This window comes from Oreochromis niloticus, linkage group LG11, assembly GCF_001858045.2.
Source record: "Oreochromis niloticus isolate F11D_XX linkage group LG11, O_niloticus_UMD_NMBU, whole genome shotgun sequence".
Lineage (NCBI taxonomy): Eukaryota > Metazoa > Chordata > Actinopteri > Cichliformes > Cichlidae > Oreochromis > Oreochromis niloticus.
Window position 1 is genome coordinate 32,154,710 of NC_031976.2, and position 24,175 is coordinate 32,178,884.

Below are 24,175 nucleotides of genomic sequence, written 5' to 3' on the forward strand. Positions count from 1 at the left end.
GTCCACTGGCGCTGTGAGCCAGGGGGCGGTAGTGCGCCTTAACATTGGTTTCCAACCAAGAAGAAGAAGAAGAAGAAGCTGCGAGCCAGGAGGGAGGGGGTGAGTGAGTGAGTGAGTGATTCGTTTGCTCTATGATTCAGCACAGGAGGGAGGGGGTGAGCGAGTCATGAGTGATTCGCTCGCTCTATGATTCAGCACAGGAGGGAGGGGGTGAGCGAGTCATGAGTGATTCGCTCACTCTATGATTCAGCACAGGAGGGAGGGGGTTAGCGAGTCATGAGTGATTCGCTCGCTCTATGATTCAGCACAGGAGGGAGGGGGTTAGCGAGTCATGAGTGATTCGCTCGCTCTATGATTCAGCACAGGAGGGAGGAGGTTAGTGAGTCCTGAGTGATTTGCTTCCCCTACGATTCAGCGCAGGAAGGGAGGGGGTGAGTAGCTCAAATGTGCTGTTAGCATGTTAGCAGAGCGATGCTACTGTGAACCGAGGAGCTATTGTCTTGATGTGAGCTTCTACTTAGGGTTTTTTCTTCCAGTTCAGAGCAGAAATGTTTTTGTTAAGATACTGGATGTTGTGTTTTTCTTCACAATTTGAATTATAAGCTAGATATATTTCTACTAATGAAATTAGTTTGCTAACAGCAACAGGGATGAGTCAGTGAGTCAGTTGCGCTTGTGAATCATGATTCATGAGTCAGTAAAGTGATTCTCGAGTATTGAACGATTCGTTCATGATTCGCGCATCACTAATCCTCACCCTATGTCTAAGGGAGAGGCCAGCCCCCTTTTGGAGAAAGCTTATTTCTGTCTCATGTATTCATGATCTGGTTTTTTTGGTCACTACCCTGAACTCATGACCATAGGTGAGGGTAGGGACGTAGATTGATCAGTAAAGCCAGAGCTTCACTCTTAAAATCAGCTCTCTTTTCACTGGTACAGCGCTTCACTGCAGCCGCAGCACAAATCTGTCTGTCGACCTCCCGCTCCCCTCACTTGTGAAGAAGACCCCAAGATACTTAAACTCCTCAACTTGGAGCAGCAACTCGCCTCTGACCTGGAGTAGGTACTCCACCCATTGCCCACTGAGGACCATGGCCTCAGACTTGGAGGTGTTGATTCTCAGTCTTGCCGCTGCAAACAGTTTCAGTTCAAGTTGGGGTTCTGCACTTCTAAGTTCTTTAATCCTGCATTTTTCCTCATGATGCCAGCAGAGGGTGGCACCTCTGTCTGTAGAAACAAACAAATGAGGGGGAAAAGCCCTAAAAGTCCTAATTTCATTAGACAGTGAGCATGAGAGTCCATGCAGAAGCAAGATATGACAACATAATTAAAGGATACATAATTCGATAAAATCATTTCATTTTAAAAATGATCGTTTTGAATTGATATAGTATTTTTTTGTTTTTAGTTGAATGGTTACCATTTGCGAATCACAATTTCCTACAGAGAAATTACAATTATTTACAGAATTACGATCTTTCTGGTGTACAATCGTATTCATAACATTTTTAACTGAGAAAATAGTAAAGTAAACACATGATCAACAAACCCGCAACCTGATATGTTTTACTTCAGTACATTTCCAGAAAGTAATTTGCACAGAATTTCCATCTATGACAAAGACTCCACCCTGGCAGCAGAAAATGATGGAATTCTACAAATAAGAAATAATTTGCTCTCTAATGTTTGGAAATATAATTGCAAAGCTAAAGCTGTTTTTCATGCAGAACTTGTTTGGAAAAAAAAAGAAAACAGTTTAAGTGAAATTGGCGGCAGGTGTTCACCAAATACGCGACACATACATACACACCATCATACCATCCAAGTAATGTAAATGTAATGTATTGTGCTCCTGCTGGTAGCAACTTAAAGGACAAAATGCTCACTTGCTCCATAGTATATCCTATCCACTAACAGATGGATTCTACACCTTGGCAGCAGAAAATGATGGAACTCTACAAATAAGAAGTAATTTTGTCTTTAATGTTTGGAAATATAATTATAAAAGCTAAAGGATTACAACACGACCGTTTTAGAACAGATTTACTATAAAGTGTTTTTCCTTATAATGCCGTGACTAACTCCAGTAAACAAAGATCAGTGCTGTTTTGCATTCTGGGTGGGAAACATTTGCATGACCACGTATGGCAATCAGTTCATGTTTAAAAATGTAGTAAGAGACCATATGTGATTTTGCTCTGGAAAATCCAGCCTGGACAGACACTGAGGGCTCTCCAGCTCTCCAATATTTTCCAAAGAATGACAGCTACAGCAAAGATCATGCATCTAATTCTGCTCCTGTCAGGTCAGTGTTGCTAATTGTCAAAAAGTTGATCTTTTTTCTCTCTTCAGCTGGACATACCTGGACATGCACATTTTAAGCTGTAAAATAGTAGAAAGATATCTATAATCACATTCTCTAATTGAGAAATTGTTTTTCAATATATATTTTAATTACGGTACTAACTTAAATGGAAACAGTATTTCATCTTTGCCAGGAATTATGTGATTGTCAAGCACTTTCAAAGCTCATAATTGTCCTATTTTGTCCTTTTGTTCTTATGTTTAAAATATTACTTTGAACCTTATATTTTGTTTTGTAATTTAATTAATTATACTTCAGCTGTAATTGTTCTGTAAAAATATATAGACTAGATTTTTGTCCTAGATTTCATTTTAACTCGTGCATGTGCTGTTAAAATTTTGAAAAATCTTATAGTGAACATTTTTAATTGCATTTTTAATTACATTCTAAGTAAATAATAAAATGTGGACATATCATTTTTTGTGATTCTCTAAGATCTACTTACAGAAAGCAGTGGCCCCATCAAGTATTTAATTTGTGGATGATTTTTATTCCACAGGCCTGTCTTTTCAATTTTCCCATGGCCTCCAGCCCCAGTTTGTCTTCTTTCAAACACCAAAGACCTGGTCTGAAGCACAGAGCATCTGCAGGGAGCAATGTTTCGACCTGGCCACCATTAATGACATGAGAGAGATGGAAATTGTCCTCGAAGCTGTCGGAGATAAATATGATGATGCTGTGTGGATTGGGCTTTCAAAGGGCACGACCCTCAGGTGGCACTGGTCTCTGGCAGGTGACGAGTTCTACAAAGAGGGAGAAAGAAATTATTTGTTGTGGAGCTCAGTAAATGATTACAACTGCGCAATTTTCAAAGACGGGATGCTGAATAGTGTTTCCTGTGACTACCAACGGTATTCCATTTGCTTTGATGGTGAGTCATTCTTTTTCATGCTGGTATGATACAAACATACAAACACTCATTAGACACATTGGATGTATGCAACTGTTTTGTGGTTCATTCATTCAGAAAGTTGATTCTATTCATCTGGGTGTAGCTTTTAGGGTGGGTGAAACATTGCATCACTCATCCAAGCGACTTCTTTAATCACTTAACTGAGGAGGGGGCCTAAGTCTCATTCGTAAAACCAGTATTCGAGTAGTGCTCGTGACCATTGATCAGTGACCAGAACAATTTGATCATGAATCTGACCTTGGAGACCATCATTCGTCAATAATGACAGTTTTCGGTCATTAAAATTTCCATTTTATTTTAAAGGAAAATATCAGAATTATAGTGATGGTAAATGGTAAATGGCCTGTATTTGTATAGCGCTTTACTAGTCCCTAAGGACCCCAAAGCGCTTTACATATCCAGTCATCCACCCATTTACACACTGGTGATGGCAAGCTACATTGTAGCCACAGCCACCCTGGGGCGCACTGACAGAGGCGAGGCTGCCGGACACTGGCGCCACCGGGCCCTCTGACCACCACCAGTAGGCAACGGGTGAAGTGTCTTGCCCAAGGACACAACGACCGAGACTGTCCAAGCTGGGGCTCGAACCGGCAACCTTCCGATTGCAAGGCGAACTCCCAACTCTTGAGCCACGATCGTGATGAGAAACAGGAACATTTGGACCAAATGATATGACATAATTCTTTTTTTAAGGTAATGGTAAAGGCATAAAAAAAGGGCAGGGCATCACAAAAGCCCTGGAAATGGAAAATGGTGAACTGAGAACTGTTTTCTTTAAAGCCACTCTTCAATGGCTTTTGGTTTATGTATACATAGTTTATATATGTAGATTTTACAAAGCACAAATGAGCTTTAAATTAAGTGCCTTGATGAAGAAACACTCTGGATGGCGCTAAACTTCCTTCATTGTAATTATACGAAGACAGCGGTTATGGTTTTTGGTCAGGCGGGTCTTCTAATTGTGCTTTTTATCAGCCTTGATATGTATGTGTGTATATATATATATATATGTATATGTATATATGTGTGTATATAGCAGCTGGATAGCGTAGTGGTTAAACTACACGCCTTTGGAGCAGAAGATCGCAAGTTCGATTCCTGCCTGGGGCGTCTGTATCCAGTAAGGGTCCTAAGGCTAGACCCCCTATGCTAAAGTGAGCCTACCGCAGACATGAGCGAGACAGATAAATATGAAGGCATGCCGGCTCGGACGTCGCCCGGATCAACAAGGTCCGCGTCAGGTGTTGAGGAACCAGGGCACCCTGACGACAAGTGGGCTACTGGAACAAGAAGGCATCGGTGGGCAAGAGACGAAAACAGGGCGTTGTTGGAATGCTACTACGCAAGTAACCCTGGCGGAAGGGGTTACATGAATAGGATGAGGGACCTATGGATTCTTCGATACCCAACATCCACAATGACGGCGAAACAACTAGTAGCTCAGTGTTCCAACATTCGAAAGAAGGGACTGCTCTCACAGCTAGAGATTGACGAGGTACAACATAAATGCTACGGCAAGGAGGAGTCAGGACGCCAGGTCAGGGGGGAGATATCATCACCCCCACCCGAGATTGGGTACATAGCCCCAAGTGCGATAGGAGAAGGATCGTTGAGTGCGAGAGGAACTGACCTGAAAGATAGGATCATGGCCAAGCTTGAAACCTGGACCCCCCCTAGCCGGTTACCAAGATTACGTGAAGTACCCTCAGAAGGTCTGCTAGATGATGTTAATGCAGCACTACGGATGATACCTACAACCACGATTACCGACACTAACAAGCTGATCTACACTACGGCAGCAGTGATCAGTGAGATGCTTGGCTACAAGTTGAACAGCCACAAGGGGCAGTACCCTCCATGGAGAAGGAGGCTAGAGGGCAAGATCAAAGTAGCACGAAGGGAGGTTAGCCAACTAACGGAGTTGCAGAAAGGCGCGACAAAGAAGGTGCATAAGAAATACAGCAAGCTGTCCATACCTGAGGCCTTGGAAACTGCCAAGCAAAGACTCACAGCCTTGGCCAGCCGCTTGAGGAGGTACACCAGAGAGATAGAAGGCAGGAGAATAAACCAGCTGTTCTCCGCAGAACCAGCAAAGGTGTACTCTCAGTGGCAAGGGAACAATAACAGAACAGCACCACCAAGGCTGGAGACGGAGCAATACTGGAAGAGCATATGGGAGAAGGACGCAACCCATAACGGCAATGCTCAGTGGCTAGTGGATCTGAGGGCAGACCATAGCGACCTCCCTGAACAGGGTCCAGTAACCATCACAGTGGCAGACATCCAAGAAAGGGTCTCCAGTATGAAGAGTTGGACAGCACCAGGGCCCGACATGGTTCACGCCTACTGGCTGAAGAAGCTGACTGCACTCCACGAGCGTCTGGCAGCACAAATGAACCAGCTGCTAGTTAACGAGAGACACCCGGAATGGCTAACCGAAGGTCGGACGGTCCTGATCCCCAAGGACCCCAAGAAGGGACCGGTCCCATCCAACTACCGACCAATAACCTGCCTCAGTACTACATGGAAGCTCCTGTCAGGCATCATATCGGCTAAGATGAACAGGCACATGGGTCAATACATGAGCGGGGCACAGAAAGGGATTGGCAAGAATACCAGAGGTGCAAAACACCAGCTACTGGTAGACAGAACAGTCAGCCGAGACTGCAAGACCAGACTGACCAACCTGTGCACAGCCTGGATTGATTACAAGAAGGCCTATGACTCAATGCCCCACAGCTGGATACTGGAATGCCTAGAATTGTACAAGATCAACAGGACCCTAAGAGCCTTCATCAGGAACTCAATGGGAATGTGGCACACAACACTAGAGGCCAACTCCAAGCCCATAGCACAAGTCACCATCAAGTGCGGGATCTACCAAGGAGATGCTCTGTCCCCACTGCTGTTCTGCATAGGCCTGAACCCCCTCAGTGAGATCATTAACAAGACTGGCTACGGATACCGACTACGGAACGGAGCGGTTGTCAGCCACCTCCTGTACATGGATGACATCAAGCTGTATGCCAAGAGTGAACGAGACATCGATTCACTGATACACACTACCAGGCTATACAGCAATGACATTGGAATGTCATTCGGGCTGGAGAAGTGTAGTCGGATGGTAACAAAGAGAGGGAAGGTAGTCAGAACTGAGGGGATTGAACTACCAGAAGGCAACATTGCAGACATAGAGGACAGTTACAAGTACCTGGGGATCCCACAGGCGAATGGGAACGATGAAGAGGCCGCTAGGAAAGCTGCAACCACCAAGTACCTGCAGAGGGTCAGGCAAGTCCTGAGGAGTCAGCTGAACGGTAAGAACAAGATCCGGGCCATCAACACCTACGCCCTGCCCGTGATCAGGTACCCTGCTGGGGTAATAGGCTGGCCAAAGGAGGAGATAGAAGCCACTGACATCAAGACAAGAAAGCTCCTTACCATGCATGGAGGGTTTCACCCCAAGTCTAGCACCCTGAGGTTGTACGCTAAGCGGAAGGAAGGGGGCCGGGGACTGGTGAGTGTCAGCACCACAGTCCAGGATGAGACAAGAAACATCCACGAATACATCACGAAGATGGCCCCAACTGACAGCGTGCTCAGTGAATACCTCAGGCAGCAGAAACCCAAGAAAGAGGAGGAAGGCGAGGAACCATCATGGAAGGACAGGCCCCTGCACGGTATGTACCACCGGCAGATAGAGGAGGTGGCTGATATACAGAAATCCTACCAGTGGCTGGACAAAGCTGGACTGAAAGACAGCACAGAGGCACTAATCATGGCAGCACAAGAACAAGCTCTGAGTACAAGATCCATAGAGGCTGGGGTCTATCACACCAGGCAAGACCCCAGGTGCAGGCTGTGTAAAGATGCCCCAGAGACAATCCAGCACATAACAGCAGGGTGCAAAATGCTAGCAGGCAAGGCATACATGGAGCGCCATAACCAAGTGGCCGGCATAGTGTACAGGAACATCTGTGCCGAGTATAACCTGGAAGTCCCGAGGTCAAAATGGGAGATGCCCCCAAGGGTGGTGGAGAATGACCGAGCTAAGATCCTGTGGGACTTCCAGATGCAGACGGACAAAATGGTGGTGGCTAACCAACCGGACATAGTGGTGGTAGACAAACAGAAGAAGACGGCTGTAGTGATCGATGTAGCAGTTCCGAATGACAGCAATATCAGGAAGAAGGAACACGAGAAGCTGGAGAAATACCAAGGGCTCAGAGAAGAGCTCGAGAGGATGTGGAGGGTGAAGGTGACGGTGGTCCCCGTGGTAATCGGAGCACTAGGTGCGGTGACTCCCAAGCTAGGCGAGTGGCTCCAGCAGATCCCGGGAACAACATCGGAGATCTCTGTCCAGAAGAGCGCAGTCCTGGGAACAGCTAAGATACTGCGCAGGACCCTCAAGCTCCCAGGCCTCTGGTAGAGGACCCGAGCTTGAAGGATAAACCGCCCGCAGGGGCGCGCTGGGTGTTTTTTTTTTTTTTATATATATATATATGTATGTTAATAATAATAATGATATTATTATTTATTTATTTATTTTTGTGTTTTATTTGATTTAATTTTTGTATTTTTATTCTGTCCTAAATGTTAAGCAATTTGGTCTGCACTTGCTGTTTTTAAAGCACTTTATCCAATAAAGAGTTATCTTATCTAATAATCAACTTTGCCTATATAGCACTACATAACACCTAGAGTCAACTTAAGGCATTCATATTGTATGGTAAAGACCCAACAATAGCACAGAGAAAAGCCCAACATACAGATGACTCACTATGAGAAAACACTTGGCAAAAGTTGGAAGGAAAAACTCCCTTTAAACAAGAGGAGACCTCCAAACAATTTTTTTTATTGTCAAAGCTTAATTATCCTTAATTATTTTTAATAATTATTATTTAAAAATAATTATTTTTATCAATATAAGCTGTAGTTCTGTACCTTGCCAGTACATGAAAAACTGTCTTGCCTTGATTCTAGGGAATACTACAGGACACACTGCACACTCTTGGCTGAAACCTGAGGACCAATGCTACATACAAATGTTTTAACTGTTTTGTAGAAATGTAAAGTTATGGAAGAATTTTTGCAGGTGAATTTTTGCAGGTGAATTTTTTGCTGGTGAATATTTGACGGTGAATTTTCTGCAGGTGAATTTTTTTCAGGTGAATATTTGCAGGTGAATTTTTGCAGGTGAATTTTTGCAGGTGAATTTTTTGCAGGTGAATTTTTGCAGGTGAATTTTTGCAGTTGAATTTTTTGCAGGTGAATTTTTGCAGGTGAATATTTTTGCAGGGAAATTTGGAGGATAAAAATTCAGTGTTATAAATTCGATGTCTAAAAATAGTTGGATTCTGATGATACTATATTTCTTCCATATAAAGTCAATGAAGCTAATTTTACTTTACTTTGCAGCAACAAAACAAGGTGCAGATCAGTACATCCTTAACACACAAGGCATGGTTTGGACTGCTGCTCGGGATTACTGCAGAACACACTACACAGACCTGACCAGTCTAAGGAATGATGGTGAGTACCAGATAGTCCAGGAAGTAGCCAGTGGCTATGGAGTGTATGTTGGCCTCTTCAGAGACCCCTGGGAGTGGTCAGACCAGACTGACTCCTCATTTAGATACTGGAACCCAGCCGAGACTGTCTGGACTGGTGGCACCCAAAACTGTGTTGCTATGTTGAAGGAGAACTCTGGTAAATGGGGAGACAGGGCATGTACAGAAACACATCCATTCGTCTGTGACTGCAGTGAGTGAAACTCTTTAGTAGAACATTAAATATAACATTTATATTTCAAATAACGAAAATCTATCGTCATTTTTCTTAGTGACAGAAATGTGTAAAATGAAGGAAAGTCTTGTAAATATGATTCAGACTAACTCTGTCTACATGTGTTTATATTAGGGAACAAGCTGAGTTTCATTAAACTGAGGATCAGCCCACAGGACTCAATGTTGGATCTAAATAACCCTTCGGTGCAAGCAGACATCTTGGAGCAAGTAAGTCAAACAGATCTTTGTTAATGAAGAGCAGTTCATTATTAGTATATCATACATTGCATGACGACCTTCATGGCTTTGCCAATATAAATAATAATAACAATAATAATAATAATAATGCATTGAATTCATATAGCGCTTTTCAAGGCACCCAAAGCGCTTTACAATGACATTATTCATTCATGCTCACATTCACACACTGGTGGAGGCAAGCTACAGCTGTAGCCACAGCTGCCCTGGGGCAGACTGACAGAAGCGAGGTTGCCATATCGCGCCATATTTACATATTAAATGTAAATATAAGGGGTTTTTTTTGTCTAATAGATGAGCCAGAAGCTAAGGAGTTATAACACGACTGCTGTTTTTCATCTAAAGTGGAGAAAAAAATCTGATGGAAGAGTTTTTACCAAGGAGCCTTGAAGAAGTGGATGAAAAGACAAGAATCAGGGGGATAGATTAATATGGATAATAAATGTATTTGAAAGATTAGCATAGAGCAATGTGAGCATTGTAATTAGACAGTTTTTAATAATAATTTCCACTTTCTTTATGCATTCATTTAATAAATAGCAGTAAGTTGTGAACCTTGTTGTTGGAGTCAAATTGTTCAATGTTGTCATTGTGTTACTTAAATTTGTAAGTCTTGGTTCAAACTGTATGATCAAAGACATTCCTTTGTATCTGACCCCCAGCCTGTTGAATGGTGGGGGAGGCTATAGTGTTTTATTATGGGACACATCCTATGTGAGGGTTCTGTTTTCTTGGTTAGTAAACTTCCTGCCGTTATGACCCCTTTGGTGAGCAGGAGGTCACACAAATGCACCCCTAAACACAAACACACACACTCACGTGCACCTACACACACACACACACACACACACACACACATACAGATGCTCGCACATACATGCATACACACAGGGGTGGATCTAGAGAAATTTTCTTAGGGTGGCATGAGGGTGGCCAAGAAATCAAATGGGGTGGCAAAATCAAAGCCTTTTTTTTCAAACACATATGCAGGTGGTTACATATGGTTAAAATGATTCAAATGCAGTAAGTATACACGTTATAGTCTATAACTTAATTATTGTCTGTAGCCCACATAATTACACACTTTAGTTACATAAAACATGTGAGTTTTGATACTATGTACTGTATAGCCTATATAATAAATAAATATGTAGCCCAATAAGTATAAAATCCAGAAAGCTACACAACATGGGGCGGTTCATTTACAAACACAAGTCTAACTTAAGTTTCACACTGTTTTTTGTTAGAAAACAATCACATTGTTACAGCTTAAATTACACAAAATGTCAGAAATCTGCACTGTCATGAACAAAAATTTAAACCTAATTTTTCATGATTTGTTGGATTAACCCACTGAGTTCTGAAATACAACCGGCCATTTTTGACTCCTTTTGAGTTTACGTTTGTATTTCACCCTCAAATTGTTTCATTTTATTTTTTTCCCCTTGCCTTGTTTGATATCATTCTTTTCAGCTCAACTGAATTTAGTTGTTTTTTTCACTGACATACTGCATTATTATTACTGATCTGAAATCAAACAAAGAACTTAAAATCCTAGTAGTATTTTTTTTACTGTAAAAAAACCACAGACATGTTGAGTAAATTTTTATAACTTGAAATGCAAATATAAATTGTACATTTTGTAAACATATACAACTATTTATCTAAAAATGCAGCCAATACACCTGCCGTTTTTTTCATTTTGTACAACCATTTAAAAATATTACTAAAACTAAAATGAGAGAAAAATCAGGTGTCGCAATAAGATGCCCGACAAATGATGTGTGCCAGTAAAAAAAAAAAAGTTTGTCCACCAAAAGACAGGAGAACAGCACAGGGATAAACCTGCAGGCCTGACAACAGGAGGTGTATCACTCCGCTGGTTTTCTACTTAGTGACAGTGTTTACGTTGCAAATGTGCCTTTGTGACATTCATTAGTGCCCTCACTGACACACAAAACAAAACAACGACTACACAACAGAACAACTACACAAGACAACACACTAAGTACAGTGGCTTGCAAAAGTATTCGGCCCCCTTGAACTTTTCCACATTTTGTCACATTACAGCCACAAACATGAATCAATTTTATTGGAATTCCATGTGAAAGACCAATACAAAGTGGTGTACACGTGAGAAGAGGAACGAAAATCATACATGATTCCAAACATTTTTTACAAATAAATAACTGAAAAGTGGGGTGTGCGTAATTATTCAGCCCCCTGAGTCAATACTTTGTAGAACCACCTTTTGCTGCAATTACAGCTGCCAGTCTTTTAGGGTATGTCTCTACCAGCTTTGCACATCTAGAGACTAAAATCTTTGCCCATTCTTCTTTGCAAAACAGCTCCAGCTCAGTCAGATTAGATGGACAGCGTTTGTGAACAGCAGGTTTCAGATCTTGTGAGCGCTTTGGCACGGGCGAGGTGCCCATGGCAGCACCGCTGCTTGTTGAGAGTAAGGGCGATACGCCCTTCACGTCAAAAAGTCGTCATAAATAAGTCTCCAATAACACCAGAAAAAGTCGCCAGATTTGTCGCTAGTCGCTTTTTAGAAAAAAAGTCGCTAAGGGGGTCTGAAAACTCGCTAAATATAGCGACAAAGTCGCTAAGTTGGCAACACTGCTCCATGCTAAATGTCACAAATCTCCCACATCTAAAAACTCTCTCGCTCTCTCTCACTCGCTCGCCTTGTCTCGCTGCCGTAACGGTCACTCCCAAAACTCTCCCCTCTTCCTAAACAACCAAATCCCACGTGTTGAATTTTTTTTTAATTGGTCGACATGGTGCATTTTTCCACCGATAGGAAAGAGGAGGCTTTTTTTCCCCCTTTCTTTACTGTTTTCGCGCTGTCCTTAGAAAACGCTTAAAACACACACACACAAAAACGTGACGACAGTATTTAGAATAAAGCATGGCTTATATATATATATATTATCTTAACTCTGGATTTACTGGCCTGTAATTAAAATTTAAAAACTTTGAAGTCCGAACTTTCGATGTGGGCTGAAATAGAGGGCGTTTCTCAATATGCGTACTTGTGCGTACTTGCGTTCTCGTGTACTCGTGATACGTCATCAGTCGGAGACCAAGTACTGTTCCAATTCAAAGTACGCATCAAGCCGAGAACGCGAAAGAGTCCCGAATGTGTTCTCGATCCGCCCGTTTTATCGAGCATGCATCGGTGTGGACTTGGGACAGCTATATATCCCAGAATGCATTTCGTCCAAAACTCAACAGCGGACTCCCGGCACATCGTTTTCAACGGGGGGGTAAAGAAACTCCAGCAGCTGTCTATAGTATTGAGTGTCCACTAGAATAGAAATAAAAGCGTTCTAATATCTCACCTGCTTGTTTTTATTAAGGTATGTACACCTATGTACATGTACACTATTTTTATTAATAGAGGTTTCACTACTGAGGTTAAAAATGATATATAAGTCACTTAGATCACTTCTAAATGTTAATGTTTGGTTTATTTCAGTGTTTTATTTGTTCCTGAGTAAACCGGTTTGGCTGTGATTACAGTTAAGCTTCATAACATGTTACTCACAGTTAAATTAGGAGGGGACGGCAGTAAAAACTCCGGACCTGTGACATCATCACGTACGCAGGTGTTCCAATTGTACAAATCGCGAGTCCGTGCTCGTGTTCTCGGTGGGTCCGTACTCCCGTGCGTTCTCGGCGAGTACGTACTCACTGAGAATGCGAGTACGTACTCGCGTACTTGAGAATTGATAAATGGCCAGAGACTCAGCGTGGCTGCAGCTTGTTGCTACGTCAGCTTACATCAGTCATGTGATTTGGAGGTGCAGCGTGTCCGTGAACCATGGAGGGTTAATAACACTCACCTTCCTTCCATTTCCAGAGTGTAACATCCAACCACCTGTGTAAAAAGCGAAATTCCCATGGTGTTGTTCAAAATGTGCTCTGGCACAATCATAAACATCGCTTGCTACTGAAAACAAGAAAAAAGCCGGACCTGCTATGGGCTGAACCATTTGTTAATGGTGGAGGGGGGAACACTATGCAATATATTCAGTTTTAGCATTTATATTCACTGTTGACTGTAACTACGCTCAAAGTGTTAATGCTATCTTATTTTAATAAACAACACTGTCATATGCAAAACTGGGGTGGCACTTGGGGTGGCAAGGGATCATTTTAGGGTGGCACTTGCCACCCCATGCCACCCTTCTAGATCCGCCCCTGCATACACACACATACACACACACACACACGTGCTTACACGTGCACACACATACACATATAGTGCCTGACACCATAGGGGGGTTTTACAATCGGTGTTTGTGTAAACTGTGTGTCACAGAAATAAAAGGCTGCTGTGGGGTGATGGTTCTCCGAAGTGGTCTGAGACGGAGGGGAGAAGGGCTGCTCTGAGATCCTTCCCCTGCTATAGCATGTGAAAAACCAGTTGAACTGTTCGTCTTGCTTCCTTGCTTCGTTAACGGGAATAAGTTTCTAAACCAGCGGGGCCTGTGGAAGCACAGACCCAACACTTGTTCTTTGCTGTTTAATTTTCTAATATCCGAAGTCTTTCAAGGCATGCATTTTTAATTTCTCTTTGTTATTTGGGACCCGATGAATGTAAAAAAAAAAAAAAAAGAATTATCTTTTTACCTGATGTAGTTTCCGAGAAAAATGATATCCACATGAGAACATTCGTTTTAAAGTTCGATAGAACACTATTGTCATGTATTTAATATATATAATTAGTGCTTATTTGCTGATTAGATTGTTTTATGAGAGGCCCAGACTTGACTAGGTCACAGGCTGACAGGAAACTGCATGTTTTTGCAGAATATGAAGAGTAGACAGAGTGAAACTAAGTTCAGACAGGTTGCCCTGGCAACAGTACGGAAGAGGATTAGGGCTGCTGGGAAAAAAAAAAAAAAAAAAAGTGGGCACGTTTTTTTTCTTCTTTTCCAGAATTCTGAGATTAAAGTCAGAATTCTGACTTTTTTCTCAGAATTCTGGAAAAGAAGAAAAAAAACATGTGCCCACTTTTTTTTTTTTCCCAGTGGCCCTAATCCTCTTCCGTACAACAGACCTCAGAAAGGGGAAGTTATTGCAAGCTGCACAGGAAGTTTTAGTGCACAGGCATATTAATAAATCAGACACAGAACAGAGGAACTGACTAGAAGGAGTTGGTTTGTAATGAAACTGTGTGTGACGTCTGAAGTACAAAAATAACACGTATATGAGACATATCTTGAGCTTCAAATGTTAGAGTTTCTGCAACTGGCTTTTGGGGCTGTGCAGGGCTCTCTCTTCCGGAAGATGATTGAATAAAAAGAAATATAAATGTTTTGACCACTCTGAGTCGGGTTTTCTCTGTTCTATCATGGGGATCAAAGAATCGGGGTTAATACTATAAAGTCACAATTGAGTAATGATGTGCAAAATGTTTTATTTGGTGTTAGCATTTTTCGTAAGTACAAAAACAAAATGAGAAACAACAATTGGGCCCCTTTGAACAATATGGCTCATTTGAAGTGCTCCTAACAGTTACAGGAAGACGTATGTCTGTAACAAAGTAAAAGAAGTAAAAGATTTCTGAACATCGCATGAAAAACAAAACATTTCACTCCAAAACTACTACTTCAAGCTTTTTTCCTCCGTGGGAACATGTTTACTCAGGCCCTCCCAGGTATGGGGGCCACCACACTCCCTGCTGGTGGCTGATGCCCTCAGGTGTCGGTACATTGGTGGTTCTAGGTGTTCGGGTCTGGGTACCGGCTCACTCCCGATGGCTGCTTGGCGGTGTCATGGTCCTGAGTCTGTTGACTCAGTGTTTTGTGTTACTTAATATTATCTTATGTTTTTGTTTATTCTGGTTATGCATTCTATTAAGATTTCTAGTCGCTATGTTTTGGTTCCCATGTTCCCTCTATTTATAGTTCTGTGTTAAGCCCATGACTCTGAGTCTGTGGCCGTTTATCAATGCCCAAGTACGCGAGTACGTACCCGCCGAGAACGCGAGCACGGACTCATGATTTGTACAGTCGGAACACCAGCGTACGTGATGATGTCACAGGTCCGGAGTTTTTACTGCCGTCCCCTCTTAATGTAACTGTGAGTAACATGTTATGAAGCTTAACTTTAATCATAGCCAAACCAGTTTACTCAGGAACAAATAAAACACCGAAATAAACCAAACATTAACATTTAGAAGTGATCTAAGTGACTTATATATCATTTTTAACCGCACTAGTGAAACCTCTAATAATAAAAATAGTGTACATGTACATACGTGTACATACCTTAATAAAAACAAGCAGGTGAGATGTTAGAACGCTTTTATTTCTATTCTAGTGGACAGTCAATACTATAGACAGCTGCTGGAGTTTCTTTAACCTGAGTAGTGACAAGTCCGCGAGCGGGGGGGGGGGGGGGGGGGGGTGAAAACGATGTGCCGGGAGTCCGCTGTTGAGTTTTGGACGAAATGCATTCTGGGACATATAGCTGTCCCAAGTCCACACCGATGCATGCTCGATAAAACGGGCGGATCGAGAACACATCCGGGACTTTTTCGCGTTCTCGGCTTGATGCGTACTTCGAATTGGAACAGTACTTGGTCTCCGACTGATGACGTATCACGAGTGCGCAAGTACGCACAAGTACGCATATTGATAAACGCCCTGTGTCTTTGCATGTGTGTTGTGTTTCCTGTTTTACTCTGAAGGTTCGTGTCTCATGTCAGTGTTGTTTTGCTTCCCTTGTCTCATCAGCCCTGATTACTCCCAGCTGTGCTACCCTTCTGTGTCTCATGCCCTCATTATCCCAGTGTGTATTTAAGGCCTGTGTTTCTCTGTGTCAGTGTCGCGTTGTCCTTCATACCACCCTGTGTGTTCTGTTTGCCTGCCTGCTTACTAGTTTATTTTCTGTTTAGTTAGTTCTTTGTTCAGTCTGTAATCCCACAATAAAGCCGAGTGTTTTAGGCTACGTTCACACTGGAGGCGAAAACGCATCAAATCAGACTTTTTTTAACCCTATGCGGCCCATATCCGATCACGGTATGACAGTGTGAATGGCACAAATCCGATTTTTTTCCAAATCCGGCCTAGGTCACTTTCGTATGTGGTACTAAATCCGATACATATCTGATGTTTTAGAAAGCGACTGCTTTTTGAACGGTCATGTCGCAATAAATCCGTCTTTTACGTCACTGACACAAGACAGACGCCAATTATCAGCGCCGGAGAAGACATCGTGAACGCTTCCTGGACATCCAGTGTAGATATTAGTGAAACTGTTGGGAAGACAACGTTGGAGAAATGTGAACATTTTATTTGTACTGTATAATCTGCAGATTCTGACAGAAATCTGCAGCTATCCTTTGAAGCACCGCTCCTCTCTAAAACAGCAATAAGGATAATTATTAGGCCATATGTAAATAACAAAATAACTTTATAACTTAAAGCAAAATTGGGAAACGTAAAGTCCGAAACAAGTCTTTATATTAAGGGCCATCAGTCAAACAATACTGTTTGGTCTGGGTCTAAACAGAGCGCGTTGTGTGTGACGTCTTCTTTTGCGCATGCGGACCGCTTTGAGGGCCGTGAACTGCTCACACTAGAGCGCGTATGCTGTCACATTTTATTTGTAGTGTGAACAACCAGACAAGAAAAAAATTGAATTTGATTAAAAAAAAAAAAAAAAAAAAAAAATGGGAATTGAGCATTAAGACCTGCAGTGTGAACGTAGCCTTAGAGTCCACCTGTGCCTCCGTGAGTCCTGCTCTTGGGTCCACCTTTCCTGCCTGCCTTCACACAGTCATGACAGGCGCGGCCAGGTGGCCGTGGTTCAGTCGGGCCCCATCCTGGGGCTGGGGGGCCCTCGGACATCTGGGCCTGGGGCTTGGTCCACTCTGGCACAGCTGGCTGCCGGCAGAGCCTGCGGCCGTGTCACTAGAGCCCCTGTGGCTTCTGCACTGTGGCTGCTGGGTGACCCCACGTCTGGGGCTCTCCTCAGTTCTTTCCAGGAGGGTAGCACGGTTTCCCCTCCGTTGGTCCTCCTTGGGCTCTCGCGCTCTAGTGGCCTGGATCTCCTCCATGCCTGCTTCATGCCCTGGGGGACGGGGCTTTGGCTCCCCAAACCCTCTAGGAGATCGTTACATGGAGAAACCTTTTGAATACGGGCACGCCCGCTCACACAGGTATGCGCACAGGTGTACACCACAGGTGCTCACAGACACAAACGGCACCTTTCTTGGCTGCTACATCAAAGCACATTGTGCGCTGTCAGTCTTGGGTGCTGCACAAATACATTCAATATTTACTATTTACTGTTACTTAAATTTATTTAGGTTATTGCAGTGATGTTGTGTGTATTGTGTTGCGTCTTTATTTGCTTGTTTTCTCTTTTTTTCCTCTCAACAGGGGATCCAGGTGATTTTTTTTTTTTTTTAAGTGCCCTCTGTCACTGTCCCTCTTCCCCTCTGTTTTTCTTTCCCTCCCCCATCCCCCAGTCATGTCTGTCGCGTAATAACTAAAATAAAATAATAACAAAGGTTGATCAAATGGACCAATACAGCAAGGCCGTGATTATCCACTTGGTAAAGTAAATCCATTGGGCATCTTTCTTGGCCTTCAGACAACAATTTTGATGGCTAAAAACAAAACAACCAAACAAACAAGAAACAAAACAAAACAAAACATGGGAACACCTATGTGTGAAAGGCTGTGTAACCGTTGCGATCTGCCTGTAAGCAGAGGAACACCTTGCATGTAACATACTTCAGTTGAGTTTTACCTGAGCAGTCTTTTGTTCTGCAACACGCTGCATTCTTCACTTTCGGCGCCCCTGGCAGATGTGCATTAGCCCTCCTGCAGAACGAGACATGGGGTACTGCCTTCACTGGATGCTTTTCCCCTTGGACTTACACATCTGGGTCATCTTCCTGCGCTGAAAATTCAGAGCTGTCATTGGCATGCTCAGCCAAGAAGGTCATGACCACTTCCATGCAAAATTCAAGGAACTCCATGATGTTCTTTGGTGTGCCACATACAGTAAGGCTTTTGCAGTAGAGTAGCCAGCTGTTGGCTAAAGCCAGATCCATTTTTTGGTACTTCCGGCGCCCCCAGTGTGTGCCACCCTGTTACAGCAGCTCTGCTCATTCTGAGTTTCTTTCTTTTTGTCATGTTTCGGCTGTGTGCAGGCAGGAGAGGACCCAAACGCAAACTCGTAGACACAAGGGATGAACTCAAAACCACAGCTTTATTTGCTGGCTGGGGAAAGCATACAAAAGCAAACTAAACTAAACTGGAAAATAACAAAAATAACACACACACACACACACACACACACACACACACACACACACACACACACACACACACACACACACACACCACACACACACACACACACACACACACACACACACACACACACACACACACACAGCATGAGGGAGATCACGACATTGACACAGGGAAACACAGGGCTTAAATACACTGGGAAATAACGAGGGGAATGAGACACAGAAGGGGACCACAGCTGGGGGAAATCAGAACTGACGAGACGAGGGAGCAAAGTAGGATACACTCACATGAGACATGGACCTTCAAAGTAAAACAGGAAGTAGCACAGACGCAAACTAGACTAGGGGAGACAGAGCAACTAAGAAACACAGAGAACAACAACAAAGAGACACAGAGGGCAGCTACTAAATACTCAGAGAACTAAAGAGAATACAAGAAAGCCAAACTAAGACACTAGACTAAAGAATAAGCTGGGGGAACAAAGGGAACTAAGATCATAATACAAAAACTCAGAGACAAGACACTCAAAACACTGGGTCACCGACCCAGGACCGTGACACTTTTTTTTTTCTCATAGTTTTTATAACTAACAAGTTTCCCTCATGTGGGAGTAATAAAGGTTATCTTATCTTATAAAGTGCATTAGCATCCGCAGTGTCCATTTCTTTCTGCTTTTTAAAGGAAAGCTATGAAAAGCGCTTAATAAATAAACTTTATTTACTTACTTACTTAATACCACAATATCATCTGCTGTTGCATAAACATAGTTTTTTATGCGCATTGAGTTTGGCTTCATTGACAGATATTGTCGACATGGACAAGCTCCTGTCAAAGGAATCATCTGCTCATCAACTGAAAAGCATTCTGGTCGAGCCTGAGATTTGAAGCCTTTCAGAATGCGGTTCAGAAAAGGCCTCACCACTATCTCAGATCTTCTGGAACATCATTGTCAATGAGCACTTTGAGTGATTGCCTCAGTCTGAAGAATCTGTCAAGAGTGAAGTTTTCAGTGATGCCAAGGAATCTCAAGGATTTGGACCAGTACATCCTAATTGCAGGATATGGTACGCAAGACATCAAAATACGGGCACCAAAAAAAAAGATTAATTTCATCAGTTGATGTGTTAAGTGGGTTCCCCACTTCTAGCCAGTGACGTAGCATTAGAGCAGTCTGCAATCATTTTCATCAAAGCTTTATCAGTATACTGCTCTATGTAGTCCAGTGGGGTCCAGCCCTCTCTGTCCTGCACAGTTTCTTCCTAATGCTCAAAGTGGGCTTGATTGATTGGTGTTAGCGGAGAAGCTTTCCATCGCATTGTTAGGGTTCAATGTTGAGAGAGGAATCCATAAATAAATCCAGATCCAGGCGTGTGCAATTTAGACGGCATTTTAATGAATTACACATGTGTGAGTTCAACAACCCAATCAGTATTGAACTGCTTTACCATATTCAGACAACGGTTTTATAGGGTTAAGATAGTACAGCCCCCTTTTCTGTTGCTAGGCAGATTTAAACAAAGCATACGTCACTCCAAAACCACAATGACTCTTAACATAGTCTAAAACAGAACATCATCTTCGCCTCGAAGGCAGACGCTTCCTGTCTCCATCCTCGCTGTCGCTTATCTTCTGGAACATCAGGTCCACGTTCTGCACAAAATGTCACTCATGCACAACTTTGCAGTCATAAACTCTTACCTACTAAATGAGTCTGTGTGTGTGTGCACGTGCGGGGGCGCGTGCATGCTGTGTACTGCGTACGTGTCGAGACCTCTCTCGCTATATGTGTCTGTATGTGTATGTCTCGCCCTTAAATGCTCTCACATCTCACCCGTTACACTTCTGACCTTTCACCAGAACAGAGGCTCATCCTTACATATAATAACCTAACTGGAACTATATATGTAATCTACTGAATAAATGTTTTAATCAAAAGCCTCTACTAAAAGTTTCATATCCTACTCACAGTACTCGCAGTCAGAGTCTGCTTTCATTTTCACTTCTGCAAGAGCATGCCTTGCAGACGTGTATTTCCTGTCCATGCAGTCAGTTTCTCACCTACTGAAGACTATGTGTAAGAATATAAAAACATTCAAAAACCTTTAAATTATAGATTCAACTCAACAATTTAAAGTGGTTCTTCTTGGACCTATAATAAAGACTTATATAATACCAATATATTTGAACATCTGAATGCATCTGAATGCAACATCACTCTCAATCATGAAATGTTAATGATGATTATACTAATAGCAGCAAATAATAGCAGGAAAATATTTCTATTCTTCACAGCATCCCACGCCCTTTCTTGGACTGTTTTTGATTGCTTGATCCTGGTGTTGTCTCTTCTTCCAAGAGTGACGTCTGGGCGTGCGTGATCTGTCAATGTCACAATCTTCATGTTCTTCTTTGTGATGAATCTTCATATCCTTCATATTCATCACAGGGACGTTTATGTCCCCTGATAAGCTGAGAGGGCTGTGGAATGGGGTCCTCACGCCTACTACTGTCCTCCTCATTGCTGCTTAGCTCCTGTCGTGGGGGTTGATATTCAGCATCCCCCACGGGATCGTCAATGTCTGACAAGTCGTCCACCACAGTAACTCCATTACTTTTGTGAGAGAATAACACTCTGGAAAAAACATCATGAGACAAATCAAATAAAAAAAAACTATGGAGATTTTATTTATAAAACATGCTATATCTGCTTGAACTGTAGTAACCTGTTGTTTTCTACCTAAATCAACCAAAAATACAATTTCATTATCACATGTTGCTAGCATTTATGATAACCTATAACTCCCTCTGTCCACTTAACAAAAGCTAACAAAACTAAGTCCCTCTGTCCACATATGTGTACCACATGTTTAGCAACTTTAGTAACGTTTGTAAAATTTGACTTCCATAACACACATTGAACACTTTTGTACATGTCTGAACAAGAATCAGCCAGGAACCAACCTGGTTGAAGTGTGGCTCAGGAGTTGCCATATGAACTTCTGGGTGTGTTGTCGGCCATCTTGAATCTAACGTGTAATGAGAAATACTCTTCTGTCACCACCAGGTGGCAGTATAATGTCGTCATAGGTGGATATCAGGCCCTTATAGAATAACATTTAGTATTGTGGTCTAGACAACCCAAAATGTGATGTCCACATACATGGACATCAGGTCCTAGAAGGTTAAGCATTTTCTAATAACTATACACATCCCAGATATTGACAGGTCACAGCAAAGTCACGCTACAGACATTTGCCAACCACCTTGCATGACTTGGAATTAAAGCATGACTTGGAATTAAACTTGAGTCTTACTCAGCAGTATGTTCTGTGGCTTACATTTGGTGTTTTGTGTTTTTTGTTTTTGTGCTGGGTTTTTTGTCAGAAACTGTGTGTTAAAAAAAGTGCATTATGATGATGAAAGTTATACAACAGCTCTCTCTCATTATCTTTTTTCTGTACATGTGTGTGCATTCATGAGTGTTACACAATGTAAGGTTTTAAGAGTGAGCTCATTTTAAAGTACATTTTTTTTCATCCTGTGATGTCATGTGACATATTCTCTTAATATCTAAGAGCTATATTCAGGGAGAGAATGTTTATGTTAGATCCTGTTTCAAATCAGGTTGTGTTCTTAAAGCCACTTACATAGCACTGATTTCAGACTAATGTACAATAATTGTAATCTCATTTAAATTTCCAAACTGCCTTTCTCCAGTAAGGGTTATGGTAAAATGACACACAAATAATTTCAACATTTGAGTGTCATTACACACACCATCAGAGGACCCCTTATCAGGTTTATCTGTATAGTGCCAAATTACAGAGTCACCTGTAATTTGGCACTATACAGATAAAGTGAGTCTGTTAATCAATGGATTGAAAATAATTTTGATTAAATCAAATGACTCAATTAACATCTTTGGTTTTATTTATAATTACACCTTAATTTTTCAGTCCTCCTACGTCTATGACAAAGTGTACAGGCTGTATGGAGGACTGTACCTTAACTGTTAAGTTCACCTTTTCAACGTGCTGTAACCAACATGTGGTTACAGCACAATTTTCCTGGATGTGTGCTTCTCTTTTTCAGTCATGGTGTTTTACAGCTTTCGCATTAGCTCAGGTAATAAAAATATAATCACCATTTGAGGTTCCTTTTGAGTCTTTCTTAGATGTAAAGCATCTCATGGAATTTCTTTCTTGTGTTTTTGTGGCATCAACCGTATGCAAATCAGTTGTAAATTATTTAAACAAATGTAGGGAGAAGCACCTGCTTTTTAGCTTCTATGATGCATTTACTTCTCACACCTTAAATTAAATGTTGCTGTTGTCACATTTTTGTCACTGTGTTTTGTACTACCAGCTGTAAAAGAGCACACAGGGTGCAGGTAGGGCTCTGCTTTCACCTTGAGCAGCCTGTTTTTGCTGTGTCTCGTGAGTGTGTACTATTCTAAGGAGATCTGCATCATAACCTCATTCCTAACCTTAACCAGCACTTTAATGACGTGAAATAGTGTTTTCCCAAGCGATTTTAAGGGAAAAAGCGAAGATGTGTAGATTGAGTCCAAACGGTTCTCATGTGTCCGCAGTTTTCCGACGTCATCACGTAGGAACGCGTTGGGTGCCCGAAAACGTAATATGTTGACGATTTGTCACCTAGCATAAAATGTTACGCTTAGGGAGTGAGAACGTGTTGCCTGTCTCTTAGTGACGCTGAAAAACTAGTTCATGCATTTATTACTTCCAGGCTGGACTACTGTAATTCATTATTATCAGGATGTCCTAAAAACTCACTGAAAAGTCTTCAGCTGATCCAAAATGCTGCAGCAAGAGTACTGACAGGGACTAGAAAGAGAGAGCATATTTCTCCTGTTTTGGCTTCCCTTCATTGGCTTCCTGTTAAATCCAGAATTGAATTCAAAATCCTGCTCCTCACATACAAGGTCTTAAATAATCAGGCCCCATCTTATCTTAATGACCTTGTAGTACCATATCACCCTATTAGAGCACTTCGCTCTCGCTCTGCAGGCCTACTTGTTGTTCCTAGAGTATTTAAAAGTAGAATGGGAGGGAGAGCCTTCAGTTTTCAGGCCCCTCTTCTGTGGAACCAGCTTCCAGTTTGGATTCGGGAGACAGACACTATCTCTACTTTTAAGATTAGGCTTAAAACTTTCCTTTTTGCTAAAGCATATAGTTAGGGCTGGACCAGGTGACCCTGAATCCTCCCTTAGTTATGCTGCAATAGATGTAGGCTGCCGGGGGATTCCCATGATGCATTGAGTTTTCCTTTCCAGTCACCTTTCTCACTCAGTATGTGTTAATAGACCTCTCTGCATCGAATCATATCTGTTATTAATCTCTGTCTCTCTTCCACAGCATGTCTTTATCCTGTTTTCCTTCTCTCACCCCAACCGGTCGCAGCAGATGGCCCCGCCCTTCCCTGAGCCTGGTTCTGCCGGAGGTTTCTTCCTGTTAAAAGGGAGTTTTTCCTTCCCACTGTCGCCAAAGTGCTTGCTCATAGGGGGTCATATGCAGTGTTGGGAAGGTTACTTTTAAAATGT

General features: G+C 42.3%; 1 protein-coding gene across 1 annotated transcript; it reads left to right on the forward strand.

The window, feature by feature from the left end:
• The first annotated feature begins 2,876 nt into the window (after positions 1–2,876).
• LOC112848272 (C-type lectin domain family 4 member K-like) lies at positions 2,877–9,743 on the forward strand. The gene is made up of 4 exons (XM_025911843.1): positions 2,877–3,236; positions 8,700–9,044; positions 9,201–9,295; positions 9,620–9,743. The coding sequence occupies exons 1-4, from the start codon at positions 2,990–2,992 to the stop codon at positions 9,713–9,715; spliced, it is 783 nt and encodes a 260-aa protein (XP_025767628.1). The 5' UTR covers positions 2,877–2,989; the 3' UTR covers positions 9,716–9,743.
• Positions 9,744–24,175: the final 14,432 nt, after the last annotated feature.